Source organism: Fusarium solani (assembly GCF_023522795.1).
Source record: "Fusarium solani strain SB1 chromosome Unknown bctg00000006, whole genome shotgun sequence".
Taxonomy (NCBI): domain Eukaryota; kingdom Fungi; phylum Ascomycota; class Sordariomycetes; order Hypocreales; family Nectriaceae; genus Fusarium; species Fusarium solani.
The window spans coordinates 1,245,149-1,268,506 of NW_027072151.1; the positions used below are offsets into that span (position 1 = coordinate 1,245,149).

The window sequence follows — 23,358 nt, forward strand, 5'->3', positions numbered from 1 at the left end:
AAGTGAATTTCTATATATACGGTTGGTTTCCCTTCATATGCCAACAAGGATCCCCTTCCAACAATGGTACGCTTTGTCCAAGTGTTTTCCAATATAAATTCATTAAACCATGCCAGCAGTCATTAGAACCAACACAATTTCCACTCGAAATGTAGAACCAACAGCCCATCCCCCACTCGCGTCACACAACGGGCGCTTACAGAGCAACAGCAAGCGCAGCAACGGCGGCAAGGACAGCGCCGAGGCCGACACGGAGAGAAGAGGCAGCGTTGCCACTGGTCGAGGTGGCAGCAGCAGCGGTGTCGGTAGGCTGAACGGTGACGGTGACAGGGCCGTTCTCGCTGGTGGTGGCATCGCTGTTGTCGTCGTCGTTGCCATCATCGCTGTTGCTGGTCTGTCGGGGAGAAGACTCGGTGGTGGAGTCAGTCTCATCGTTGTCGTTGTCGTCGTCAGTCGCGGTGGTCTCGGAGTCCTGAGTGCGAGTGGCAGCAACATCGCAAGCAGTGGTGTAGCGCTTGCAGAAGCTGGCAAAGGTCTCGGCGACTAAGAATAATGAGTTAATATAAAACCACAAGTGAAGCAAGTGTGAAACATACCACCAAGGATGGTGTCGGGCTCGCCAGTGCTGGCCCAGCTGGCGCAGGTCTTGGCATAACCACCCATCTCATCAGTCCAGGTGAGTCTGTCGCCGGAGCCACGGCAGCTAAAGAAGAGTTAGTGATCAGTAAGCCCTGTCTGTTCCAAGTAAAACTCACCAGTAGCACTCAGCCTGCTCCTTGAAGGGGAGCTCAGTGAAGTCGCGGTTGGCACGGGTGCACGAGGCGAAGACACCAAGCATGTTCTGGCAGGCCAGAGCATAGGTCTGCTCAGCAGGGCTGGTCACGGTAGCCGACTCATTGTCGTCGTCGCTAACAACGGCTGTGGTTCTGGGGCTGCGAGTAGCGCTGCCACCACTGCCACCACCGCACGAGGCACCGAGAGCGCAAGCCTTGTAGAGAGTGCCGTAGGCTGAAGAGGGCTCATGTTAGCATCCATGTTATTCGAACTTTGGCCTGGGGCGCATAAACTCACCCTCATATTGCTCGCTGGCAGTGGGAAGCTCCTCCTCGAGATAGTTGGAGCAGACGGAGTAGAGAGGAGCAGCGGGAGAGCTTCCGTCGCAGCAAGCGCATCCAAGGAGCTCAGTAGGGTCGGCGTTGGCAGCGGCCTCAACACCACCTAGAGACGACACACAGTCCTCAAACAGGTTGATGGCCTGAGAACACGTCTGGTAACCAGGGTCTCCGGGGTTGACGGCCGCGACATTGAGGATGCCGGGGGCGATGGCGGGAGCGATTGTGATGATCTGGGCAGCGACGCCGCTGGTGAGGATGGAGAGGACTGCGCCCTTCATTTTGGAACTGGGTCACTGAGACTTGGACTTGGTGCGAACGGTATTGAAGAGTAGGATGAGAGGCACCAGCCGCTTATAGCTCTTGAGCAGAAAAGAAACCAAACCAATTCCCCAGAAAAGCAATCTCCGGGGGGGCGAGGAGGGCAAGGCCTCGGGCATTTATTCACGGCGCAGAGCCAGAGCAATCTGCGCTCTGCCTGCAGAGAAAGGGTCGGCTCATCGGTCATTGAGCAATCAGCAATCAACGAGACAGGTCCTCGTCACGCTAGAGAGCTTGCGGCCGGGGGGTGTGCTGAGCTAGCTCCGGGCCAAGCAGCCCACGAGGCAGAGTGTCTGGGCCCCAGGGCCAGCCAATCGACGTGTCAGCTACCGTGCGGCTGAGTCGATATTAGGCGCATCTGGCTGGGCGATTCGAGAGGACCTGGTGGTAATGTCGAGGACTTGTAAGACAGAGTTGCAACCGAAGATGGAGGTGACCGGGGTACCGATGCCATGGACAAACCAGGGGTGGAGGAAGACACCACAGTTTAAGCCACTCGGACGCCTTGAAGGGACGCGGTCTAACCCACTTGATCAAAAAGGCTTGCAAGGGGTCCTTCTTGGAGGTTGTTCAGGCGAGGGGCTAGGCCAAGGAAACCAAGAGACCATGGATCAAATGAGGTCGACCTGGATGATGATCCCAGGTTCAATGCCGTTTTCCGCAGAGGGCTGGGCAGACATCGAAAGTGCAGTCTTGGCAGTTGCAGGATGAGCGGTGCCACGACTTCTTCTGACAAAGGGATTCGAACCTCAGTTGAGTGTCTCTGGCTTATTCCATACGTTATTGTTGGGCGTTTGGCCACGCCTCTGCCGTTTGGCTGCATTTGCACATTTCCGCGCGCTTTCCTTTTCCCACGGGCGTTTCCTTGCCTCTGCTCGGCATGAGGAAACAAGCCTTGGCGCCTCTATCTGCCTATCAAGTCAGGTCCGTTCCAAATGACTCCAATTATTTACAGAAATCCCACAAATCCGAGCTGGCATGATGGCCCACCTCCCCTTGTCCTCCCGAGATGTTGGACAGTATCGACAAATTGTGATGTATTAATTGTATTTGTTTGATAATTCAAACACAGTATTGTTTGTAGCTACATCTGCTACCCAGAATCTACCTTGCACGAGTATTCATCACGTTGAGAATACATCACTTGGCAAACCCTTTGCGTATGTTGCCTTACTCAAATCACTCACAGAAAGCCAAATTCAATTCAAATTCAGCCTTGCCAAGGGTCATGGAACCTTATTTGCCCCGCTTTGCAGACTCACCGCATCTCATTCCCTATTCCGATGGCCACCTCCCAATACGATGGACGTTTGTAGACATGAGGGACATACCATGTGACGTCCTCTACTGGTCCTCAAGACACACACAGCCTTGATGAGACACGAATTCTTCAGCTAAAGAATTCTTCTACGCCCGATGGACGGCTCAACCGCCACCGCCAAGCTGCTGCCGGAGTTATCGGGCCTCGCCCTGCCCCTCGCAGGTCTCACTTGGCCCCAGCGACGGTCGAATAAACGGCTCCGGGAGGCGGGAGGAGGGGGGATGCCAGCGCGGCAGCAATCCGCGCAACAGCTGTCTCCGCAGAGCTCAAACGCCCGAACCCTGTGCAAGATGTAAGGATGATCAGGCGAGCTAGCACAAGCATAACCAGGCCCGAGTGGATCGTAAGTTGTTTTGTCAACAGGGGTCTTTAACTTTGGACTTGTTTGACAGCAAGGGGAAGCGCCATCACCTACAGTACGGACAGCGAGCTCATCCCTGAGGCTCGAGCCATGATGGCATCTGCGAGTTTTATATTTCGGTGGGAGCGAGAAACAATCACCTTTTCGTCCCATGCAAACCTATGAATAGATGTGCGTTTCTCCTGGGATGCTCTGGCTACTATGTACGTACCAAGACGTGCATTGCGACGAGCTGACCAGGCAACCCTGGTAGCCAGGGACTGCAAGCCGCAAGTCTAGACTCACTCACAGCGACAGAGACGGGACTGTAGCTCGAGGCACCAAGTTTTTCATCCTGACGTTTTGCTCTGTCGCAGTTCCTTTAAAAAGCGGAAGCCTCGTGGTGATGGATCGCTGTCAAAACAAAGTTCAACCCAGATCTTGATTTAATTTACGACCAACAGAACTCATCCTACGGCACCTCCCGCTGCACACCATCGTTGTTGGTTCGTCGCTTTCACTGGGGATCAACGTGTTTGTAAGTGCTGTGCTGCATGGATGAAAGCCCAAACGTCTGCCCAGCCACGAGGACGCTGGACCCTTTGTTCTGTTTATCTTGGTATGACCTCACTTGATCCAAAGTCACCAACACCGTGCTTGAATGAGCTGGGACAGTAAATCATTATCTCAGGATCAATAGGAGGAACGTAGCATCGAAGGACAGGGGCACCCAAATAGGAAATCGCCGCAAATATAGATGAATCACGTGACACGTCCAGCGACGCGTTACCTGAGACGCGACCTGTGTGTTTTCCCAGGGGCAAAGACGTCACCGACTCTCCATCACCAGGCAAGGAGCCATTCCAAAAGCCGACAAGGGCTCACTGGACACTAGGCTGGTTTGCGTCTTTGCTTCTCAAACGTTGCGACCCGCCCCTTGTCTCATCCCATCATTCTATGCCCATCTCGTCCCATGAATCTGGCAGCTCCGAAGCCTCATGGCAACTCCGTCCCGCCCATCGCTGCCGCTCCGCCGTCAGTCGTCTACTAGGAGCCTTCGACATGACAATGATGACTTGGCGCAGTCGTTGAAACAGCTGTCCATATCCACCTCGCCCGGCCGCGCTCACGGCTCACCGCACCTCTCCGAACCCAGCACTCCCTTTCGTGCATCAGGACGCCGTACTTCGCAGTCCCCAAGGCCCAATGCTCGACTCCCATCTCGTAGCCCTTCGCAAGGGCGCGATCCCGGCTCGGGAACGCCAACGCTTCTTCGAAAGGCCTCGATGAACTCGCTGCGGTCTTCAAACGGAATGGGAGCTGTTCCGACTCCTACTCGACGTGCCAGCACCACACATATCATGTCACCGTCCCCCAAGTCTCCCTTAGCTACGCCCCCTGTCCAGGAGAAGCCTCGACCGACCGCCAGCTCAATTGCACACGACGTCTTGAGTGCCGAATTGCAAGCGCATCACTCGCCAGAATGTGCAAGCCAACCGCAAACGATCGTGGTCCTCAACGATGCCGTCTATGGTCACCGATTCTCCCGACCGAGAACCTCCCGAGCCGCCCTTGGTACGATTGTCGAACGCCCGGAAAGAATAAAGGCTGCTGTTTTGGGCATCTCGACAGCCTATGTGCGCCTGGGTGGTCGACACAGCGAAGGAGCATTTCCACCTCATCCCAGGAGGGATGTCGAAGACCTGCCAGGGATCCCCTTTCGGATACACAAGACGGAACGTAAACTTTCGCTACTATCACCGGCGGTTGTCAACGTTCATGGAACGAAATGGATGGAAGAATTGAAGATGATGTGCGAGGCGGCCGAGTCGAAGCTTGCAATGGGAGGCAAAGAACTCCAGAGGCCAGAGTTGAACCGAGGAACCGAGAAAGCACCCGAAAAGTTTCATGAAGGTGACTTATACCTCTGCTCGGAGTCTCTTAACGCCATGGAGGGTGCTCTGGGAGCTGTTTGCGAGGCCATTGACACAGTCTTTGGTCCTGGACCTCAACGTGCATTTGTGGGAGTGAGACCTCCAGGTCACCACTGCTCTGCTTCATACCCTTCGGGATTCTGCTGGATCAACAATGTTCACGTTGGAATCATGCATGCTGTCCTCAACCATGGACTCACACACGCCGCTATCATCGACTTTGACCTTCACCACGGTGACGGATCTCAGGCCATCACCTGGCAACATAACACTCGAGCTAACGCGGCGGCCAAGAACGCTGCTGCGTGGAAGAAGTCGTCTGTTGGCTATTTCAGTTTACACGATATCAACTCGTATCCGTGTGAGATGGGTGATGAGGAGAAGGTTAAGAACGCCAGCATCTGCATTGATAATGCGCACGGCCAGACAGTTTGGAATGTCCACTTGCAGTCATGGAAGACCGAGGAAGAGTTTTGGCGACTCTACGAGACGAAGTACAGCGTTCTGCTGGAAAAGACCAGGAACTATCTCAAGAACCAGTCAGAACAACTACGACAGTCAAACCAGGTCCCCAAGGCCGCCATTTTCTTCTCGGCTGGCTTTGATGCGAGTGAGTGGGAGAGTGCAGGAATGCAGCGCCATCAGGTCAACGTTCCAACGGAGTTCTACGCCCGGATAGCACACGACGTCATCAAACTGGCCGCTGAAGAGGGACTCGAGGTCGATGGTCGCATCATCAGTGTCTTGGAGGGTGGTTATAGCGACAAGGCTTTGTTCTCTGGTATTCTTAGTCATCTCAGTGGTTTGGCGGATGACCAGACGTATGAACGAGAGCCGCAGAACCTGGGACGTCTTGGTGCGGAGATGGGACACAAGATCGGAGTACTCGCGGAGGAAGACGATGAGATGGATACAAAGCCATCGTTGGACTCTGTTCACAGCTATGATCCAGCCTGGTGGGCAAGTCCACGGTTGGACGAGCTTGAGGCTATAGTTGCAGGACCTGGCGGTCCTGCAGCGAAGCCACACAGCAACACGCTTCCCACTTACTTCTCTCCGACACAAGCGTCAACCGCCAGGGTTGCTGATCCAATCAAGATGCGCCGCAGTCTTTCCAACCTGGGTGCTTCACTATCACGACCTGCCTCACCACCCCCACCAGAGGTCCCCTGGACGGTTGCAGCCCACGAACTCAGCAAGCTTCTCATCCCTGAAAGTCGCCAGACAGACAGCTGCAAGCCTGAGGATTTGAACGCCGAGGCAACCCGGGCGAGACGAGACCGCCAGTCATTGCTTCTGGGAATTGACCCTAACCCTCCGGCCCCGGCTTCACGCCCGACGTCACGCATGTCTTTGCGTGAGAGGCGGCCCAAGCCAGCTCCTCCTCCTCCTCAGCCCACCAAGGACAAGGCACCAAAGGGTCGTAGACAGACAATGGCTACCACCACTTTGACTGCAGACAAGGCAAGTGTTCTACCTCTATATCTAAGTGAGCCATAGCTAACTCTTCTCAAGGCTGTGGCCCGTGGTATTCCTTCGAGGACCAACAGCGATGAGCCGGTGCGGAGAGCTAGTCGACGCCTTAGCGAGGTACCGACTACTCTCGCATCCAGAGCTACATCGCAGACTTCGTCCAGCAATGAAGCTGACCTTCCGGAGGGCTCTGAGGCCCCTGGTCCTGGCTCTCCAGTGAGCACCAGGGCACCTCCTGGTGGAGGTCTTCAGGTTAAGAAGACACGAAACCCAGTAGCTCCTCGTAAAGAGCCCGCGCCCAGGGCGCCTCGAGGCACCAAAAAGGTTGCTCCTCCCACCACATCACGGCCCCCTACAGCAGCCCAAAGGGTTCACCCATCGACAAAGCCTCAGGCCAGGGCTGGCCCATCTGGTGCAACGGGTGATGATATCGATAGCATCACAACAGGGATGAAGAAGATTCGTATCAACCTCATCACTCAGTCCCAGAAGGAAGCCAGAGAGCGAGCTCGACTTGAAGCTGAAAAGGTCAAGGCCAGATCTGTGTCTGCCTCTGCTGCCATCAGCCAGTCCAAGCCTGCTCGGCCCATCGAAGCCCCAGCCGACCGCCGACAGTCGCCGGAAATCAGAGGCCCTGACTCGGGGAACATCTCTCCCACTCAGGTTGCAGGCCCCAACTCTGAGATTCCTACCCCTCCGGCCACAATCTCGTCCAGCGGCCTCACAACGCCTTTCCCAGATGCCCCTTTTGAGATGAACTCTGAGCCACAGCAGGTCTCGCTGCCCCCCAGTTCTTCTCCCATTCCTTCTGTTTCCATTCAATCGAGCGACGACGACAATGTGTTTATTGCGTATCAACCTGAAGGCCCTGCACCTGTGGCTGTGGCTCAACAAGAACCCATCAAATGGCTCCCGCCTAATGTGCAAACGCCATCTTCACAAACGCCTGCCGCAACACCAAGCCCGGTAAAGAAGAACAACCTCTTCCAGTATACCGAGGGAATCCCGTTTGCGCCACGACCGCAACAGCATGCGGGGGAGCAGAAGCCGACAGATGAAGGTGCCAAGTCCGAGCCACCCGCTTCTAAATCTGTTCAAGAAATCCCTGAGACACCTCAGCATTAGAGACAAGGGTGAAATCCTGTTACATGTCCCATTTCCTGTAATTCACGGATAGCTGGCTATCTGTTCTACTTCAAGACTCTCTATCAAGAGGGCGTGGCGGTATTTGAAGCCAATACTCGATTCTAGTTGTCCCTGTCTTTCTTTGCTCGATTTTGGAACGTTTCATCCCCAGACCAAACCATCTTTGGATGTCAGGTGTCCCAGCACGATACCCTTTCTCTTGGCTTCTCAGATGTAGTTGCCGCCCGTTTCTAAATAGCTCTAGTTTTTCTTTCTAATTGATGACTTGTACGGCTGGCTCGTCTCTTCTTCCCCATTTACTTGCTGTCTTTTGAGTTTCTAGGGGAAACTCTGGCGGAAAATATCGACAGGGACACTGACGTCTTCGACGACGGATCTGTTGGTCCCCTCGATGCCAGGATGGAACTTCCTCTGCAAGGTCCAAACCTCTTGGACGCCTAGGCTCTCGAGATAGGCGACTGTGCGGGCATAGTTTGTGGCGACCTGGACGATTCCGTGGCTGTCATCGGAGAAGGTGAACTTGCCACCCATCTTGATCCATTCCTGATGAATGTGGTCAGCATCACAGCGCATAAAAGGCCAAGCAGGGAGGTGTTTCGGGCCATGTTACCTCGGCAATGATCCTGCACGGATAAGGCTCGGCCAGTCCCTTGCGCAGCGCTGCACTATTCACTTCGAGCCATCCTCCTTGCTCCCGTGCAAGCTTGAGATTCCGGATGACTCGGTCCCAGACACCCTTCCACTGACGAATGTCCCTCCCAGGGTCCTCGCTCATCAGACGGATGAGGTCAAAGTGGCCGACGACGCGGGGCTTGAGCTCCTGCAGCATGTGATACTGAAGGTCGTAGTAGTCCTCGTAAAGCTTCTCCTCTGTACCACCCACGCTGGCGTCCCGGGCAGCGGCAAACATGGTGGCATCGTAGTCAATTGGGACACCGTGGACATGATGCACTGAGCCGATAAAGTAGTCAATGATAGGGTGCTCAGCCAGCGTCCGGACGTGAGCGGCAAAGTCTGGACGAATGAACTCGGCCTCGAAGCCAATCAGGATGTGAATCTTGGAGGCGTACTCTCGCTGCAGACGCTGTGCCTCGACGAGATAAGCCTCATGACGAGGGGGAGAACCTCGAGAGCGGCTTGAGGGTCATCAAGCTAAGAAATTGTGAGACATTTCCAAAACACATGGTGTTGAGTCACTCACCTCTTCGGGATACAGATCTCGCTGCTCATAGCGGGGCATATGCTCCGTGAGCCCAATGGTCTTGTAGCCGAGCTCGACAGCATGCTTGATGATGTCCTCGAGCTGGTCCTTGGCATGCCCCGGGCAGAACTGCCCGGAGTGGGAGTGCATCGTGAAGGCCATGGTTAACTCTGTCCAATTTGCTAAGTGAGTCAATGATAATTCTATTAAATACTTGGACCTTTGTTGAGATGAGCAATTAAGCTCATGCCATGGCCGGGCTTTGAAAGTTTCGTAATTCCCCACGTTCTCATCCCGTTGGTGGTCAGCCAGTCAAGCTGTTCCACTTTTCCCAATTGGGAAAGTCTATAAATATCACCTCCCTCTTTGAGAAGCCGCGGAATTCAACACCAACATAGGTACTTTTCATCAAGGCATCGACAACATGTACTTTATATGCAATCGTTGTATATATACACATTATTTATACATAATATCAAGAAATGCATTTTTGAAACTTCCATCGAGTACAATTCGCTGTTTCCATCCCGTCCACCAAAACGCCTTGCATGCATGCCCTTTCCAATGCCCATGTTATACAAAAATCTTTGCTTCTTCTTTCTCTCTCACGTCTTCTCGTACAGCGGAATGTCTCCGTAGCTATACACTCCAGGCGCCATGCTGATGTATCGTCCGGCAACTAACCCTCCACTGCTGCTACCTGCCGAGACATCAGATACTACAGCTGGCCTTGCTACTTTGCCTTCATCCTGTACAACTCCTATGCCGTAGCTCCGACCTCCCGTGCCGCTCTTGTTCCAGCCGAGTTGGAACGTCTTGCGTCGGAGGCATCGTGCGAGGTCTTCGTCTGACATCCACTCCGCGCCATCTGGTAGTCGCCACCATAACGTTGAGTCGGCGAGGAGACTAGCCTGCGCCGCGATGCTGCCGGGGCTCTTGGGCAGCGGTGCGCCTCGCGGTGCCGTGCGGAGGGAGAGCAAACCGAATATGAATGTTACAGCGAGGAGACCCGCGAGGACGTATGTCTGAGCGCTAGACTGTGTCAGACGAGAGATGTAGTAGTCAATAGACGCCGGTATAGAGTCGTCTGCTCGAGCTCGCTTGGATGACAATGGTCGTCGCATCATGTCACTGTTCAGAGCCTGCGCGCCAAGGATGCCATGCTGCAGCCGAATAGCCTGTGACACGGCATTCTGCCTCTCTGGCAATACCAATCGCTCCAGAGACATTTCCACCCTCGAAAGCACCAGCGTGCGGAAGAAGCTATCCAAGCCCTCGAGCTTGTTATCATCAGTGCCGACATCGTCGAGTGCGCCGTAGACACTAGTGATGTCGGCCTCAACGTCTGAAGGTCGCTGACTGGTCGTGTTAATGATAGGGATAGCGTTGGTGTCGACGCGGAGATCCTCGGTGTGGAACGTGGTGTGTACGTCAACCTCCATGATTGTCTGGTTGCACAGCAGCACTGAGATCATGCCTTCGCTATCGCAGCTGCCCCAGACGTAGTTAAGGGAAAACTTGGATGTAAGCTGCGCGCATGATGATGCTACAAGCGCCGTGTAAGCCTGGTCCCCTTTGCAGATGGGCTGCTTCTTTGTGCCAGCCACAGGAACACACTCCCACTTTGACCCCTGACTTCCTGTCAAGGTGAGTGTCTCGCAGGTGAGAGCGGCCCTGAGCGCAGGCACATTACTGATAAGCTGCGTGTTCGGCAACGGCCACTGGTTAGGATGATCCGCGAGTGTGACTTCAGGAAATGCGACGTCCTCCCAGGTCCACTTCGGGTACTTGGGCGTCTCCTGAAGCAGGACCTGATTGACAACGGCAGTGTCGATGGCGGTGCTGAGAGACTTTGTCGTCGATTTGAACTCGGTTTGGGGCTGGAGTTGAAGCTTGGCTGTCTGTGGGATCTGGGTGATGGCGAAGAGGCCCGCGGTGAAGATGGGCATCAGCCAGCCTAGCATTGCAGTGCTCTTTGCTAGGAACACGGCCCAGTCCTGGTGCTTGATGGCCTTGCCAGCACTCCGGAGGCCGAACTCGTTCATGTAGGTGAGCCCCAGCGACTCCTGGAAGCGGCACTTGGCGACGGTTAGCTTGAGGAAAGGAGCGAGTCGTCGTCGGTCGATATCGATGCGTGTCCAGAAGACGGCGATGGCGACAAAGATGAGGGTAGGGAGACACGTCCACAGGATAAAGACACCGTCTGAGAACTCGAGTCCTTCCCTGCTGCCCCTGAGACTAAAGATGACGCAGACACCGGCGAGAAGTCCAATCGAAACGGAGACGCTGGTGACCTGAGTCCGAGCACGCTGAGTCCACGGCCGATATATCCCCATTGTCTCATTAGAACCTTCTGGACTCTTAGTATTGAAAGAACCGTTTCCTCCGCTGAGCTGTCGTAGTTGAAACATCTTTTCTGGCTTTCGTCCAGGTTGTCGGAGCTCAGTCGTGTACCATGAGCCCGCTAGTCGAGCAGCAACAGTTTCCATGTCCGCATTACCTGTGCCAGTTAACCGTGCCAGGAACTGTTGGCTGCTGGCAAGTAGGGCAGCCGTTCCAGCAGGAGAAGTAGGATCTCGAGGCGCAATACCCCGCGATGAGGGGGCGTGGTAGAGCATAGGTAGGAGCACGCCTGAGAGGATGAGGAAGACGCCGACCATGGTGTGGAGGATGCCCATACGGGCTCGGAGAAGAGTGATGCCATCAACGAGGATCTCGGCGTGGAAGACGGCAGTGGAAAGGACAATCTGAACACGAAGAAGGAGCTTAACGGCGATAGAGGCGACGACAAGGTGATGGCGGTTTTGAAAACCCTTGGTCAAGGCCTGGAAGCTTCCCAGACTTGGGTAATCGAGGAGAATAGTTCGGTGAGCCTGCTTGCGGCGTGTTTCGTCGACGCTGGTAGGACGGTGATCGAGTATCATCCAGGGCGTGTAGAGTAATGCTTGAGCTTCGACGCGGGACCATAGCATGGCCATGATAGAGATAACTTATCAGATTGTGAGCATTCACTTACACGGCACTTACACAGAGGGTAATGTTCCGGACGATCACTCACCTACTACAGGTCCAAACGTCCACACACCCCTGATGTTGCTCTCGACGTCATCCCTTGACAGCAGCCACATAACAACCTCGCCAACCACGGCTAGCATTATAGAGGTCCCTGTGAATACAGCAATCACCCTCCGTCGCAGCCACTTGGGCCTCCATCCGTCTCTCAGCGGAACCTCGGTCGGCTCCGGCACGTCGGCGTGTCTAAAGTTGGTCTCCCCGTGGGCTCCAGCAGTGTTGGGCGGGGTGTCGTAGTACGGCGTCTCGAGGAGGGCGTCCATGTGGTTCGAAGCCCTCACGAGTCTCGGGTCCGTCATGCCGGACATTCTCGGCGAGGAAGCAAAGCCATCGCTGCTGGGCGACGTGGGAAACTGACCCCTCTGCAGCTGTCCCGGACTCGGAGGGTAAAACGGACTGAGAGGAAACCCGGGGCTCGCGGGACTGTTGGGCGACTGGAAGCCCGCTCGGGGGCTGACGATGGGTGTCGATGGCCCCGAGTGCGAGGGCAGAGGCGGCGAGAGTAGAGGAGGAGGATGCTGGATGAGGGGCGCCGAGGACGTGACGGTCGAGGGATACCGGGCGTAGCTGAAGCCGGCCGACGATCTCGTCTCGCTGTAGGCGCCAGCGACGATCTTGTCCTCGCCGGCCGAGGGGTGATGGAGGCCAAGGTTTGTCCATGGCGCTGCCATGTCCGTCTTTGTTGCGAGTCCCCCAAACGGGGACTTGATTGCTTGTGTGTGTGTGTTTTTGATATTCTAGTAGTTAGTTATGGGGATAGCCTTCCTTCTTTGTGTTCCTTTTCTTTCTTTCAAAAGAGAGGCATTCACATTGTTTGACTGCCCTCTTCCCTTCCCCCTCTAACAATGGGGACAATTCGAATGAATGTATAAGTGTGAATTAGGGGTTTAAACAATAAGGAGAAGGAATAAAGAGTGTCAAAACGTCAAAAAAAGAAAAGACTAAGGAAAAAGGGAATGGATGCTTTCAATGCCCGACTCTTGATGTGTATGAAGAAGCATCTCTTTCTTCCTCCTCCTTCTTCCACCACATCTTTCTCTCTCGTCCCTCAATAGTTCGCAAGCCCACGTCTATAGTTCCTCCCATCTTAGCCCACATTCCATTCCTAGCTCGCCCACCAGACTGGGTATCCTGGTCGTTGGTGGTGCCCCTGACCCACCGACGAACCACGCGGCCGGCTTGGGGGAGACTCGCGTGTAAGACACCACAGAGAAGGCTTTTGCAGCCGCCTGTCTACTGTCTGTCGGTACGCACAGAGATATCCCATCCCAAGTCATCAGGCCCTTGGTGCCGCCACAAAGGCACGGACTTGCAGCCGGAGCACCCGAGCCTTGCAGACAGGACAGACTTGCACTCTTGTCTATTACTCATGAGAGGAGAATGGCCCTCAACTGAGCCCTCCCGCTTGAGCTTGCCGCCATCAGCTCGCCGGTCCACCGTCGTGACCGTGCCTACCTACCTACAAAAGCCGTGCCAGTGCCAGACGGGAAGAAGAGGGGGGTCAAGAACGGAACAGGCTCACCAAACTGGCCTGACGCGTCCCATGATGGGCAATGGCCCCCCTGCCCCTCGTCTCTCCATGTTCCTGTTTCGCGGCTCCAGGGCCAAGCTTCTTTATTCATCTAGACCTCCCGTCTTAGCTTGGTTTGTGCATGTTAGTGGCTTCTCCCTTCAACGCTTGCTCCTATTCATAGCAGTCTACCGAGTACCTTTTCTTCAATAGTCTGATAAGCCACGCACAAGCCCAGGGGTAAAAACGACATGCCAAATGCAAGTTAATCCACAGGAGGCAAAAAAGAATCCAGGCACGGAGTTACCATCGTGGAGGGGGAAAAGAAGAAGGAAAAAACCTCCGTAGCTGAGACGCCACCCCTCGACAATCAGGGCTGCGCTCTTGGACAGGACGGTCTCGACTCTTTTCTGGTGAGTCTTAACCAATGAGAAAAGACTCTTGAACGCGCAAACCCCGGTCCCCCGAGTGCAACCCAACGCCGCACCGTTGGCGCCGCCGCCATGCTCCCCCTAGTAGTCCGGTCGACCGTCAAGGTTTCCTGCAAGGGGAAATTACACGATGCTCCACCATCCGGGAAGCGCGCTTGAGCCATCCCAGGGATCGATCCATCCAGACTGAATGGCAAACAGACAGTTGGTTCTTAGTTACGTTACCAACAATCAGCTTACACACTTGCATGACGACTCCTCATCAATCATTTAAAGATGCCGTCCGTAGAGAGATAGCCGAGCAGAGAGGAGGAGAAGCCAAGACTTGGACCTAGTTTCAACCCGGAGTATGGAGTATCAACCCGGCCCTCAGTCATCCCTTTACAAGGCCATCCCATTCCATTCTTCACCATGTAGGTTCACGCTCACCATATGTGTAACTTGACACTCGCCAAATCAGCCTTATCGAGACGCCAATGCAACCTCTCGATACGCCCAAGCAAGTAAGCAGACACAAAGAGGGCCTTCCCGTCAAAAGGGGGGTCCCGACGCCCATCCTGGCCCATAACGCCATCTCCAGTGCATTAACCACGCGTCGGGAGAGAGATTAAACCCAATCAGTTTTTTCGGTATTGGGAGGAAGCTTGAGGGAATCTTGAAAGGAATATGGGATTCAGTCACATCAAGACATCGTAGACAAACCAGACACAAGACATGACATGTGCTCACCAGTCTGTACTTGAAAAGGGACACATTGACACGACACGTTAATACACATCGGATCGGTCACAGTCTCTTTTGCTTTGGATTTTTTTTGTTTTCTAACATCTCGGATATGCTGGACCACAACAACACCACCACATAAAACAATCATCGTCCTTTGTCCTCACAATTTGATGCCTCTTCTGCATCCCAGGCCACAAGCACCTGATACATGCCGCGTCTCGAGGACAGCACACTTGTTCCTCTTTAATGTACAGGTCGGCATGCATCTTTGCCCTCCCCTCCCCTATCCTGTCCCGAAACGCCCGTCTACGCTAGCCAAGGCTGTTCCATTCATTCCACCTCTTGCATATCCACCCTCCCGGTTTTGACAACACAAGAAACGACAAGAAAGACAAGTTTTTTGTAAAATTGGAAACCAAAAGCATTAAAAATGATGCCCAGGTCGCCAGGATGGAGCCGGAAGAACAAAATGTAGGTGCGTGAGGGCTCTACCCCTTGAAGTGGCGCCAGGCGTGAAGAGGGAAATATGATAGTAGTAGTAGTATGGTCGAAGTGTCCGACCAGCAAGTCTATAGCGAAGGCCAAGGCGGATGTCGCGTCGTCTTCGTCAACATGGTGAAGAAAGAACAAGGTAAGAAAAACATTTGAGTAGAAGGCTCATGGTGAGCGGAGGCCCAGTGCAGCTCAGTGCGAGTGTCCAAGTCATCCATCCATCCATCTGGTGCCAACCACCGTCACCGTGTCGTACGTAGGGGTCGGAGTACTCGTCACAGTCCACCTGAAGGGTATCGAAGTGTAAAAGAAAAATGCGCACTAGAGACATGTGATAATTTTGTTAACTGACAAGCGAGATCGGCACTGCTCAGTTCCATCCCAGCGAGTTCTCCGCGGCCACAGGCGCAGAGATGTACGCTGTCCGGGCAGAGTTGCCCATGCCGCTTCGGCCGCTGCCGTGGCTGTCACGGCCGGCAGGACGGCCAACCATCGAGTTGGTTGCCACTGTGCCGCCGTAGGCAGAGAAGTCCCGGCTCATCAGAGCGCCTCCCATGAGGGCGGGGCTGCCGTTGCCAGTGTATCGCATCTCAGACGACCGCTGGCTGCTGCCGATGGAGCTGGTGCGGCGGTGGCCCTGCTGCTTCTTGCGCTTGTATCGTCGGGCAACAAGGAACATGGCAGCGCCATACATGACACTGAGACCGATGGCACCAACAGCGATACCAGCGGTCGTAGCCTTCTCCTTGGCCGACTTGTTGCTGTCACCGTCGTTGCCGAAACCATCATTGTTGTTACCACCATCGCTGTCTGAGCTGCCATCATCACCAGTAGCAGTTGCACCCTCATCTCCCAAGATATCAATCCTCGTGTTGATGACCGAGGTCAGGTTGCGGACAATCTCATCTTCGTTGTTGTATAGAAGAGAGTTGGGGGTCAAGAGATCGGCCTGAAGAGCGTCGATCATGCTCTCGGGGTAGTAAACCTTGGCCAGGGCAGTGATGTATCCCCACTGCGACTGAGTATCCTGAGGAACGATGCTGTCGACATAGGTTCGGTTCTCATCGAAACCACCAGCGTAAGCAAGACCCTTGGGGAGGTACTTGAAGACTTGGGCGGCAGCGACGGTGTTCTTGGCCACAAACTTGTAGTTGAGCGGGTACAGGAAACCAATCTGGATGAGGCGAGATCCTTCAGGGGCAACTCGGTCGGGATCATCAGGGAAGATCTTGCTTGGGATGTCGGTGGGGATGCCGGTGCTGGTCTCTGTCTCAGTGGGAGCTGTGGGGAGAACCGTGTTGGAGGTGGGCTCGAAGACGATGGTCGTAGGCAGCCAAGCATCAGTGTTGGTGAGCGTGGCAGTAGGTCGGATGCTGGTGACAGGATCGGCCGAGGGAACGAGAGTGGTGGGAATGGGCTCGGTGGGAACGGGCTCAGAAGTCACCTCAGGGGCCTCGCTGGTAGGCTCGTTGGTGGGCACATCCTCGGTGGCAGTCTCAACAGGGGCAGAAGTCTCATCAGCATCGGTCTGGGGAGCACTCTGAGTCTCCTCTCCGGTGGGCTCCTCAGTAGCAGTGGCCTCGGACTGGGGTTCCGTCTGAGTGGCTGGCTCCTTGGTAGCCTCGGACTCGGTAGCGGGCGGCTCAGTGGCTTCGGACTGAGTGGCGGGCTCGGTGGGCTCCGAGTCGCTAGCAGTGCCGGTAGGTTCGCCGGTAGGTTCAGTGGCGGGCTCAGTGGCAGGCTCAGTTGCGGACTCGGTAGCAGGCTCGGTAGCAGGCTCGCTGGTAGGCTCAGAAGGAGGCTCAGTGGTGTTGCCAGCAGGAGCAGAAGTCTCGCCGGTTGGAGGACCCTCAGTTTGGCTACCCGTAGGCACGTCAGTGGGCTCAGACGGGCTGGTAGTCTCAGGAACATCGGTGTTGGTCGGGACAGCGGGCTCCGTCTCAACACCCGATGTAGGCTCAGTGTCAGGAGGGGCTGTGGTAGGGTCTGTGTCGATGCCCGAGGTCACATTAGGAATCTCGGTGTCGGGAATGTTGGTAGGAGCTTCAGTAGTCTCAGGGAGTTCAGTGTCGGGTGGCAGAGTAGGGTCAATAGCCGAAGTAACATCAGGAGACTCAGTGACAGGAACCGTAGGCTCGGGAGCAGCCGAGGTGATGTCAGTGATATCGGTGGGCTCAGGGGCAACGCTGGTGGGGACCAAGTCTGTAGGCTCGGGAGCGAGGCTGGTGGGAATCAGGTCCGTGGGCTCAGGAAGAACACTGGTAGGGATGAGGTCCGTAGGCTCAGGAGCAGCGCTTGTAACGTCAACGGGGCTGGTGGTCTCAGGGTTGGTCACGGGCTCAGAGAGGGTCTTCTGAGAGTCGTCGGCAGGAGCGGAGGTAGGCTGCTCATCAACGGGAGCAGACGTAGCGGAGGGGACGACGACGGGCTCAGACTGAGTCTCCTCGGGAGAGGTTGTCTCAACGTTGCTGGGGTCGGGAAGAGCAGAGCTAATCAGAGTCTCAACGGGGTCCAAGAGGCCTTCCTTGCTTGTCGGCTCATTCTCAGGAGCAGCAGTGGTAGGTTCAGCGGTGGTCTCGTCAGGGTTGAAGCTGGGGAGAGTCTCGCCAGGCCTAGAGTTCTCACGCTGAGGTTCAGCAGTCTCCTCGGGGACAGACTGAGATTGAGTCTGATCGGGTTGAGCAACAGACTGAGTCTCATCCGGCTGAGGGGTCTGGGTGTTAGTTTCCTCAGGCCTAGGCTCCACGCTCTCGGTCTGAGCAGGATCGGGAAGGGCGGAGCTGATGAGAGTCTCGACAGGATCCAAGAGACCATCCTTGCTGGTAGGAGCAGGCTTGTTGCTCTCGGCAGGCTCAGCAGCAGACGTAGGAGCGACGGTCTGGTCGGGCTCAGGAGCCTTGGTCTCGGTCTCGATAACGGGCTCCTGGCTCTGAGTCTCCTTGGGGTCAGGGTTCTGAGTCTGAGTCTGAGCGGGTTGCTCCTGAGACTGAGTCTCAACAGTGTCGGGCTCCTTGGTCTCCGTCTGGACAGGGTCAGGAAGAACGGAGGAAACAATGCTCTCAACGGGGTCCAAAAGACCCTTCTTGGAAGAAGGCTGCTCAGGGGCCTTGGTCTCAGTCTCAATGGGCGCCTGGGTGTTGGTCTCAACGGGCTCAACCTGGGAAACCTTGGGCTCGGTCGAGGGCTTGGTCTCGCTCTGAACGGGCTCAGGTGCAGCAGAAGTCTCGGGCTTGGTCTCAACTGGCTTCGTCTCAACTGGCTTAGTCTCAACCGGCTTTGTAGTTTCGGGGGCAGGCTCCTGTGTCTTGGTGTCGATAGGCTCGGCCTGGGACTCCTTGGGCTGCGTCTCGGGCTTCTTGGTCTCGCTCTGGACGGGCTCGGGCTCCTGAGACTGAGTCTCGACAGCGGGTGGCTGAGTCTGAGTCTCAGCGGGCTCAGCAGGAGCAGACTGGGTCTGGGTCTCCACGGGCTTGGGAACAGACTTCTCGGGGTTGTTGGTCTGAGTCTCGATGACAGCGGGCTGAGTCTCGGTCTCGACGGGGGCAACCGAGGTCACGACGCTCTTGTCAGCAGAGGGAGCAGCCTGTGTCTCGGTGTTCTCGTTCGGCTCAGCCTTGGGCTGCTCGGTGGTCTGAGCGGGTTCGGGGTTGGAGCTGACGGGAACAGGGCTGCTCTCGACAGGCTCAACAGTCGACTCCTTCTCGGTCTCCTTCTTTGGCTCCTCAGCTGGGGCCTCTGAAGTTGGTTGAGCCACCTGCTTGTTGGTTGTTGTGACGATGCCTGTGGGGGCAAGAAGAATTCCGGTGTCTGTTCCTGAAGCGACAACTGTAGGCTCAACAGTCTCCACTGTTGTTTCCGGGTCCTCCACCACAATACTCGATGTCGGTTGCAGAATGAGAGCTGGAGGGGCAGCGCCAGTGGCTCCGAGTCTCTGGCGGTTCAAGCCCACGTTGACCTTGTCGTCGCCATTTGTGCCCTCCCCACCGAATATGCTTGACATGAAGTCGCTGAGGCTTTCTCGCTTGTTGCTTCCAGCGTTGGTCAGCGTGCTCTCGGGAGCAGGTTGCTCCTCCGAGGCTGTGATTGTCGTGTTGTTGTTGGCGAACTCTCGTCTGATCTGTCGGGGGAAGTAGATGCGCGGCCTGTTCGCCTCAACAACTGTGGATGATGCCAGGGCGATGGCAGCCGCCACGGCAAAGGATTTGGTGTGCATTTTCGATTTTTCCTACGTTTGACTCTGTATGTACTGTGTGGTGAGATGTAATGATGGCCGTCGATGAGGACGTGGGCGTATGCTAATCCTCCAGTTAGTGCAAAGATACTACCAAGAAGTCAACAGCACTCACTGTCAGGAATAGCTGCAGCGAATGTACTTGACAGAGTTTGTCAACGAGTGTGATCTAGTTGCCATGGTCAGCAACCATCTATCATCCAAATCATGCCTCGAACATCATTGACGCGTCCCCGGCAATTCAAACACCACACCCTCCGCCAACCACAAATAATCCATCACACCCTTCAATTCCACAGTATCGATGATGGCGATCCAAAGACGAGAAGGACTCACATATAGTTTGCGTAGAGCGTGTGTATATGCGTTTTCGAGTGCAATAAATGAGTGTCTGACGAAATTTCGTCAAGTTGGATTCAAAACAGGCGCAAGTCGTTCGATTGAGGGTGTCCGTTAGGGCTTCCTCTTGTCGGTTCAAGGTCTGAAGGATTGTCGGTTTCGCGGGAAGGGTTCCAAAGATGAATCGTTACGCCGACATTTGCTAATTGCGAGAACCTCCTGAGGTCCTACAGGCGACCAGACATGAAGCGAGGCGAGGGATTAGGCGCTGACGGGTTCTCTCGAGGGATCGGCTTGCACGCGCGGGAGCGCTGTCGAGAATCGAAAAAGGACGGTCGACGACGCCTTGGAGCTTGTCGGAGGAGGTGAGGTCGGTGTGGAGAGGGAAACGAAAGGAAGGGGAGTAAAGAGAAAGAAAGGGCTGGAGAAAAGAAGGGACAGCGACAGGGCCAACAGCAAAAGGAAGGAATGAAGGCGAATGGGGAGATGGGAAGGGTATGGAAACACGACAGGGACAAGGGGACCAGGGCCAAGGAGGGAGTGTGGGTGGAGGAGGATGGAGAAGGGGGTGAGCCAGAGTGAACTGAACTGGGCCTGGAGAGGGCGTGGGCACGTCGTGGGACACCTTTTTTTGGCAGCTTGAGCGTTGGAAAGGCACATGAGGTATGGTACAAAGGTACACGGCTTCGTACTCCCGTTGCAGGTGGGCTTGCTTGGATCGAGAGGAAGAGGCGCAGGCCCTAGTCGACGCTGTGTGGATGGCAGCGAACAAAGAGATGGGGTCCTGCTTGTGATGGACTCATTCGCACTGCTGCCGGCTTGCAAAAGTACATGGGCGACAAGGGGCAGCTGAGTGTTGTCCTCTTGTACCCGTAAGCTTTTCTTCAAGTAACGCACTATCGGGTCTGGCGTGGGGATGGGTCGATTTGCAAGAAACGCAGGGATGGCAATGGGGACGCACTGGAGAATGCTTCAAGCCTCCTGCTGCAATTCCTTCTACTGTTCTTGACGGCTGATTGTCTTCAATTGACTGATGCTGCGCTCGCTGGCCGTCGACTGCGTGCGCTCAAGTGGCTCTCTATTGCTCATCTCGACAGCATATCACAAGCAGAGCCGCCGAAAGCAACCTTAGCCAGCCAAAGGTCACCTGGGATGCATTTGAGATGGTGGTGAGTGGACTAGCCTGGCCTAGCGAACAGAACCCGCCCAGGCGCCAGCCTGGAAATTGCGCAACAAAAGGGGGCCGCTGAGAGTCCAGCACAGTCCCTGGCAGTTCCCTACCGAGGCGACGTCTCTTGGGCTGGGCTGTAGGGGGTCTCGTCCGTGAACGACGAGCCAGGGTGTGGCTGATTGCTTTGTTACGGCATCGTCGCAGAAAGAATGGTCATGATGCCAGGGCACGGCACAGCGGCCGAGCAAGAGACGGAATGGTGCTCTGGCCTGTCAGAACGGCCACAGGCTGGCGCTGCACTCGCGAGCAGGCAGGCACGCAGGCGGATTCATCCTGTCCAGAGGATTCATCCTGTCCAGATCCTCTTCTCCTCACGGACAAGACGCATGCGTTGCACGAGGGGCAACCGGCATGCTGGAGAGGGCTGGTGCGGCACAAGCAAGGCGAAGAAAGACTGCCCGTCCGAAGCATGACATGCCATGCAACAGCGGCGTCGTTGGTGGAAATCGACGGAGTGTGTCGTAGCGTCGGGTCCCAAACGCTCGCCGTGTCTCTCATCTGCCGGGGAGCTGGGTTCGAGGGGTGGGAACTGTGACTGTGTGCCTGGCTAGGCTGGAGTTGTGCCCGAGTTGTGAAGGCATTCAGGGCTGTGCCAGGTAATTGTGAGCACGTGCTAAATCTGACTGATCCTGCGATATGCAAGGGGAAGGCGCTGGGGTGGCACGTAGTCATTGGCCAGTCAAGGAGCTAGACGACCCTTCCAGTATAGCGCCATCCCATGTGACAAGATCTACACATATTGGCACATGCATCTCTGGCCTCCCTCCTTGTTCATGCATATTTACGTCCAATTATGGAGAGGATTGCGTGTGCAAGATGTGCTTGACTCCATTCTTTTCTTCCTTCGTCTTCTCTCTCCCTTGCTCTTCTACGGGAACGGTTCCGAGTTGCATTGTCCCCAGCTTGGAATCTGATCCAGTGCGCATCAAGTTTCAAACATCAGATGCAACTCTGTCTCCTTGCTGGAGGCAGCCAGAGTTCAGCCAGAGGGACCGGATGAAAAAGAAGGCATGAAATGGTGGAATTGGAGACAATTGAGCGTGATCTCGCTTGCAGCTAAAGCCTTGTCGCCTGTCTTGGGCATCTCGTACTAGGCAAGGTCTGTCCAGCCCTGCATGCCGTGAACTGGTCTGGTCAACTTCGCCCATGCCGGGAGAGTGCGGTACAATATTTGACAATGGCCTCGCTCTGAAATGAACCACCAAGAGCCTTGAACAATGCGACGGCAGCGCGTGGACAGTGGTGATGCAACCTTCCATTCGCTGTTACACAGGCTGCTCGAAGGGAGAGCATGAATGATGATACAAGCCCGAACCCTCGGCGATACTCCGACCACCCGTGCAAACGCTTGCCAGCAACGAGTATCCAGGCACGACGGGCTTCGTACCTGTGACTAAACCACAACAAGCAGCCTCCCGACCGGCAAATCCTTGGACATTCCCCTGCCGATAGTCAGGGCCCGTGGACCTCGCGGTCCCCACCTCAGCGGGCAGCCGAGAGAGGGCCACCCCGTGGCATGGCGCCGTAAGCCAGGAACCAAGCCGCGAATGGAGTCGACAGGTTGGCGACAGGGGGCGCACCAAGAGGGAAGAAGACGACGAGAGACCCGCTGGAGCAAGAGTCCTAGCAGCACCTAGCTTCGTCTCGGAGCGCCACTTGGGCCACTGAGGCTTGGGCCTTTAATTATTCTCTCCCCTGTTCCCTGCCGTTCCGTGGCATGGGAGACTGGGATCCTTGCCAGGCCACCTCGTTCTGTCTGGGTTCCCTGGCCGCCGGTGCAACTCGGCAAGAGTCATCTGTGTGAGAAGTAAACGGGCATGGATGACTTTTGTGCGCAAGAGACTTCGAGAAGGAAGAAAAAGGGATCGACAAAGCTTGATCAATGGGTACTGTACTAGACAGAGAACAACTCCACGCGGCATGGCATCGCGGCAAGTGATCCTTCAGTGCCATGGCTTGGAGCCATCTCGATTGTGGCTGGACACACCAGATGAGCAAGACACTCTTCGAGAGCCACCATCATCATCAATCGATTGCGCCTCTGGCTTGTTCGGCGAATCAACCTCTGGCCTCGCGTGCGCTCCCAAAATGTCTCTCTCTGCGTGTGGCTTTCGTGCAGCGAATTCCTCGACTCCACGTGGACGCCCAAGAGATGACGGAGAAGCAATACAGCCTTTCGGTTGGTCCAGCGCCCCGAGATTGCGCGTCAGCCATTGTCGATGTTGGACTTTTTTTTTATGTCTCACAGAGAGAGCTTCTCGCACATGGCTTTCTCGTGTTGATTCATCTTGTCAACTCACCTTCGTGTCAATCCCATGGCATCGGGCTCTTTGTTCTCCCCGTCGACTCCATGCCCGCCTCATCTGCCGATGGACCCCAAGAACCTTTCTTGGTGCTTACTTATTGTGATTGCTCTGGAGCAAAAGCTTACTGCTCCTGGACCCAAGACTCGTCGAATGAGTTGCATCTTGCGCCTTG

The 23,358-nt window shown here is 55.4% G+C and overlaps 5 protein-coding genes across 5 annotated transcripts; 1 reads left to right on the top strand and 4 right to left on the bottom strand.

Moving 5' to 3' along the window:
• Nucleotides 1–196: 196 nt before the first annotated feature.
• On the bottom strand, nucleotides 197–1,393 carry MRS44_010105 (uncharacterized protein; the record flags this gene model as incomplete). Its single annotated transcript, XM_046276513.2, has 4 exons — nucleotides 197–543; nucleotides 597–703; nucleotides 756–1,008; nucleotides 1,072–1,393. 4 exons carry the CDS (start codon nucleotides 1,391–1,393, stop codon nucleotides 197–199), a joined length of 1,029 nt encoding a protein of 342 aa, XP_046131446.1.
• A 2,699-nt stretch (nucleotides 1,394–4,092) lies between these two features.
• Nucleotides 4,093–7,626, top strand: MRS44_010106 (uncharacterized protein; the record flags this gene model as incomplete). Its single annotated transcript, XM_065620000.1, has 2 exons — nucleotides 4,093–6,498; nucleotides 6,544–7,626. 2 exons carry the CDS (start codon nucleotides 4,093–4,095, stop codon nucleotides 7,624–7,626), a joined length of 3,489 nt encoding a protein of 1,162 aa, XP_065476189.1.
• Nucleotides 7,627–7,965: 339 nt separating this feature from the next.
• On the bottom strand, nucleotides 7,966–8,998 carry MRS44_010107 (uncharacterized protein; the record flags this gene model as incomplete). Its single annotated transcript, XM_065620001.1, has 4 exons — nucleotides 7,966–8,190; nucleotides 8,258–8,722; nucleotides 8,773–8,799; nucleotides 8,849–8,998. 4 exons carry the CDS (start codon nucleotides 8,996–8,998, stop codon nucleotides 7,966–7,968), a joined length of 867 nt encoding a protein of 288 aa, XP_065476190.1.
• Nucleotides 8,999–9,453: 455 nt separating this feature from the next.
• On the bottom strand, nucleotides 9,454–12,591 carry MRS44_010108 (uncharacterized protein; the record flags this gene model as incomplete). The annotated part of the gene is made up of 2 exons (XM_046284119.2): nucleotides 9,454–11,837; nucleotides 11,907–12,591. 2 exons carry the CDS (start codon nucleotides 12,589–12,591, stop codon nucleotides 9,454–9,456), a joined length of 3,069 nt encoding a protein of 1,022 aa, XP_046131443.1.
• A 2,858-nt stretch (nucleotides 12,592–15,449) lies between these two features.
• MRS44_010109 (uncharacterized protein) lies at nucleotides 15,450–19,292 on the bottom strand (the record flags this gene model as incomplete). The annotated part of the gene is made up of 1 exon (XM_065620002.1): nucleotides 15,450–19,292. One exon carries the CDS (start codon nucleotides 19,290–19,292, stop codon nucleotides 15,450–15,452), a length of 3,843 nt encoding a protein of 1,280 aa, XP_065476191.1.
• Nucleotides 19,293–23,358: the final 4,066 nt, after the last annotated feature.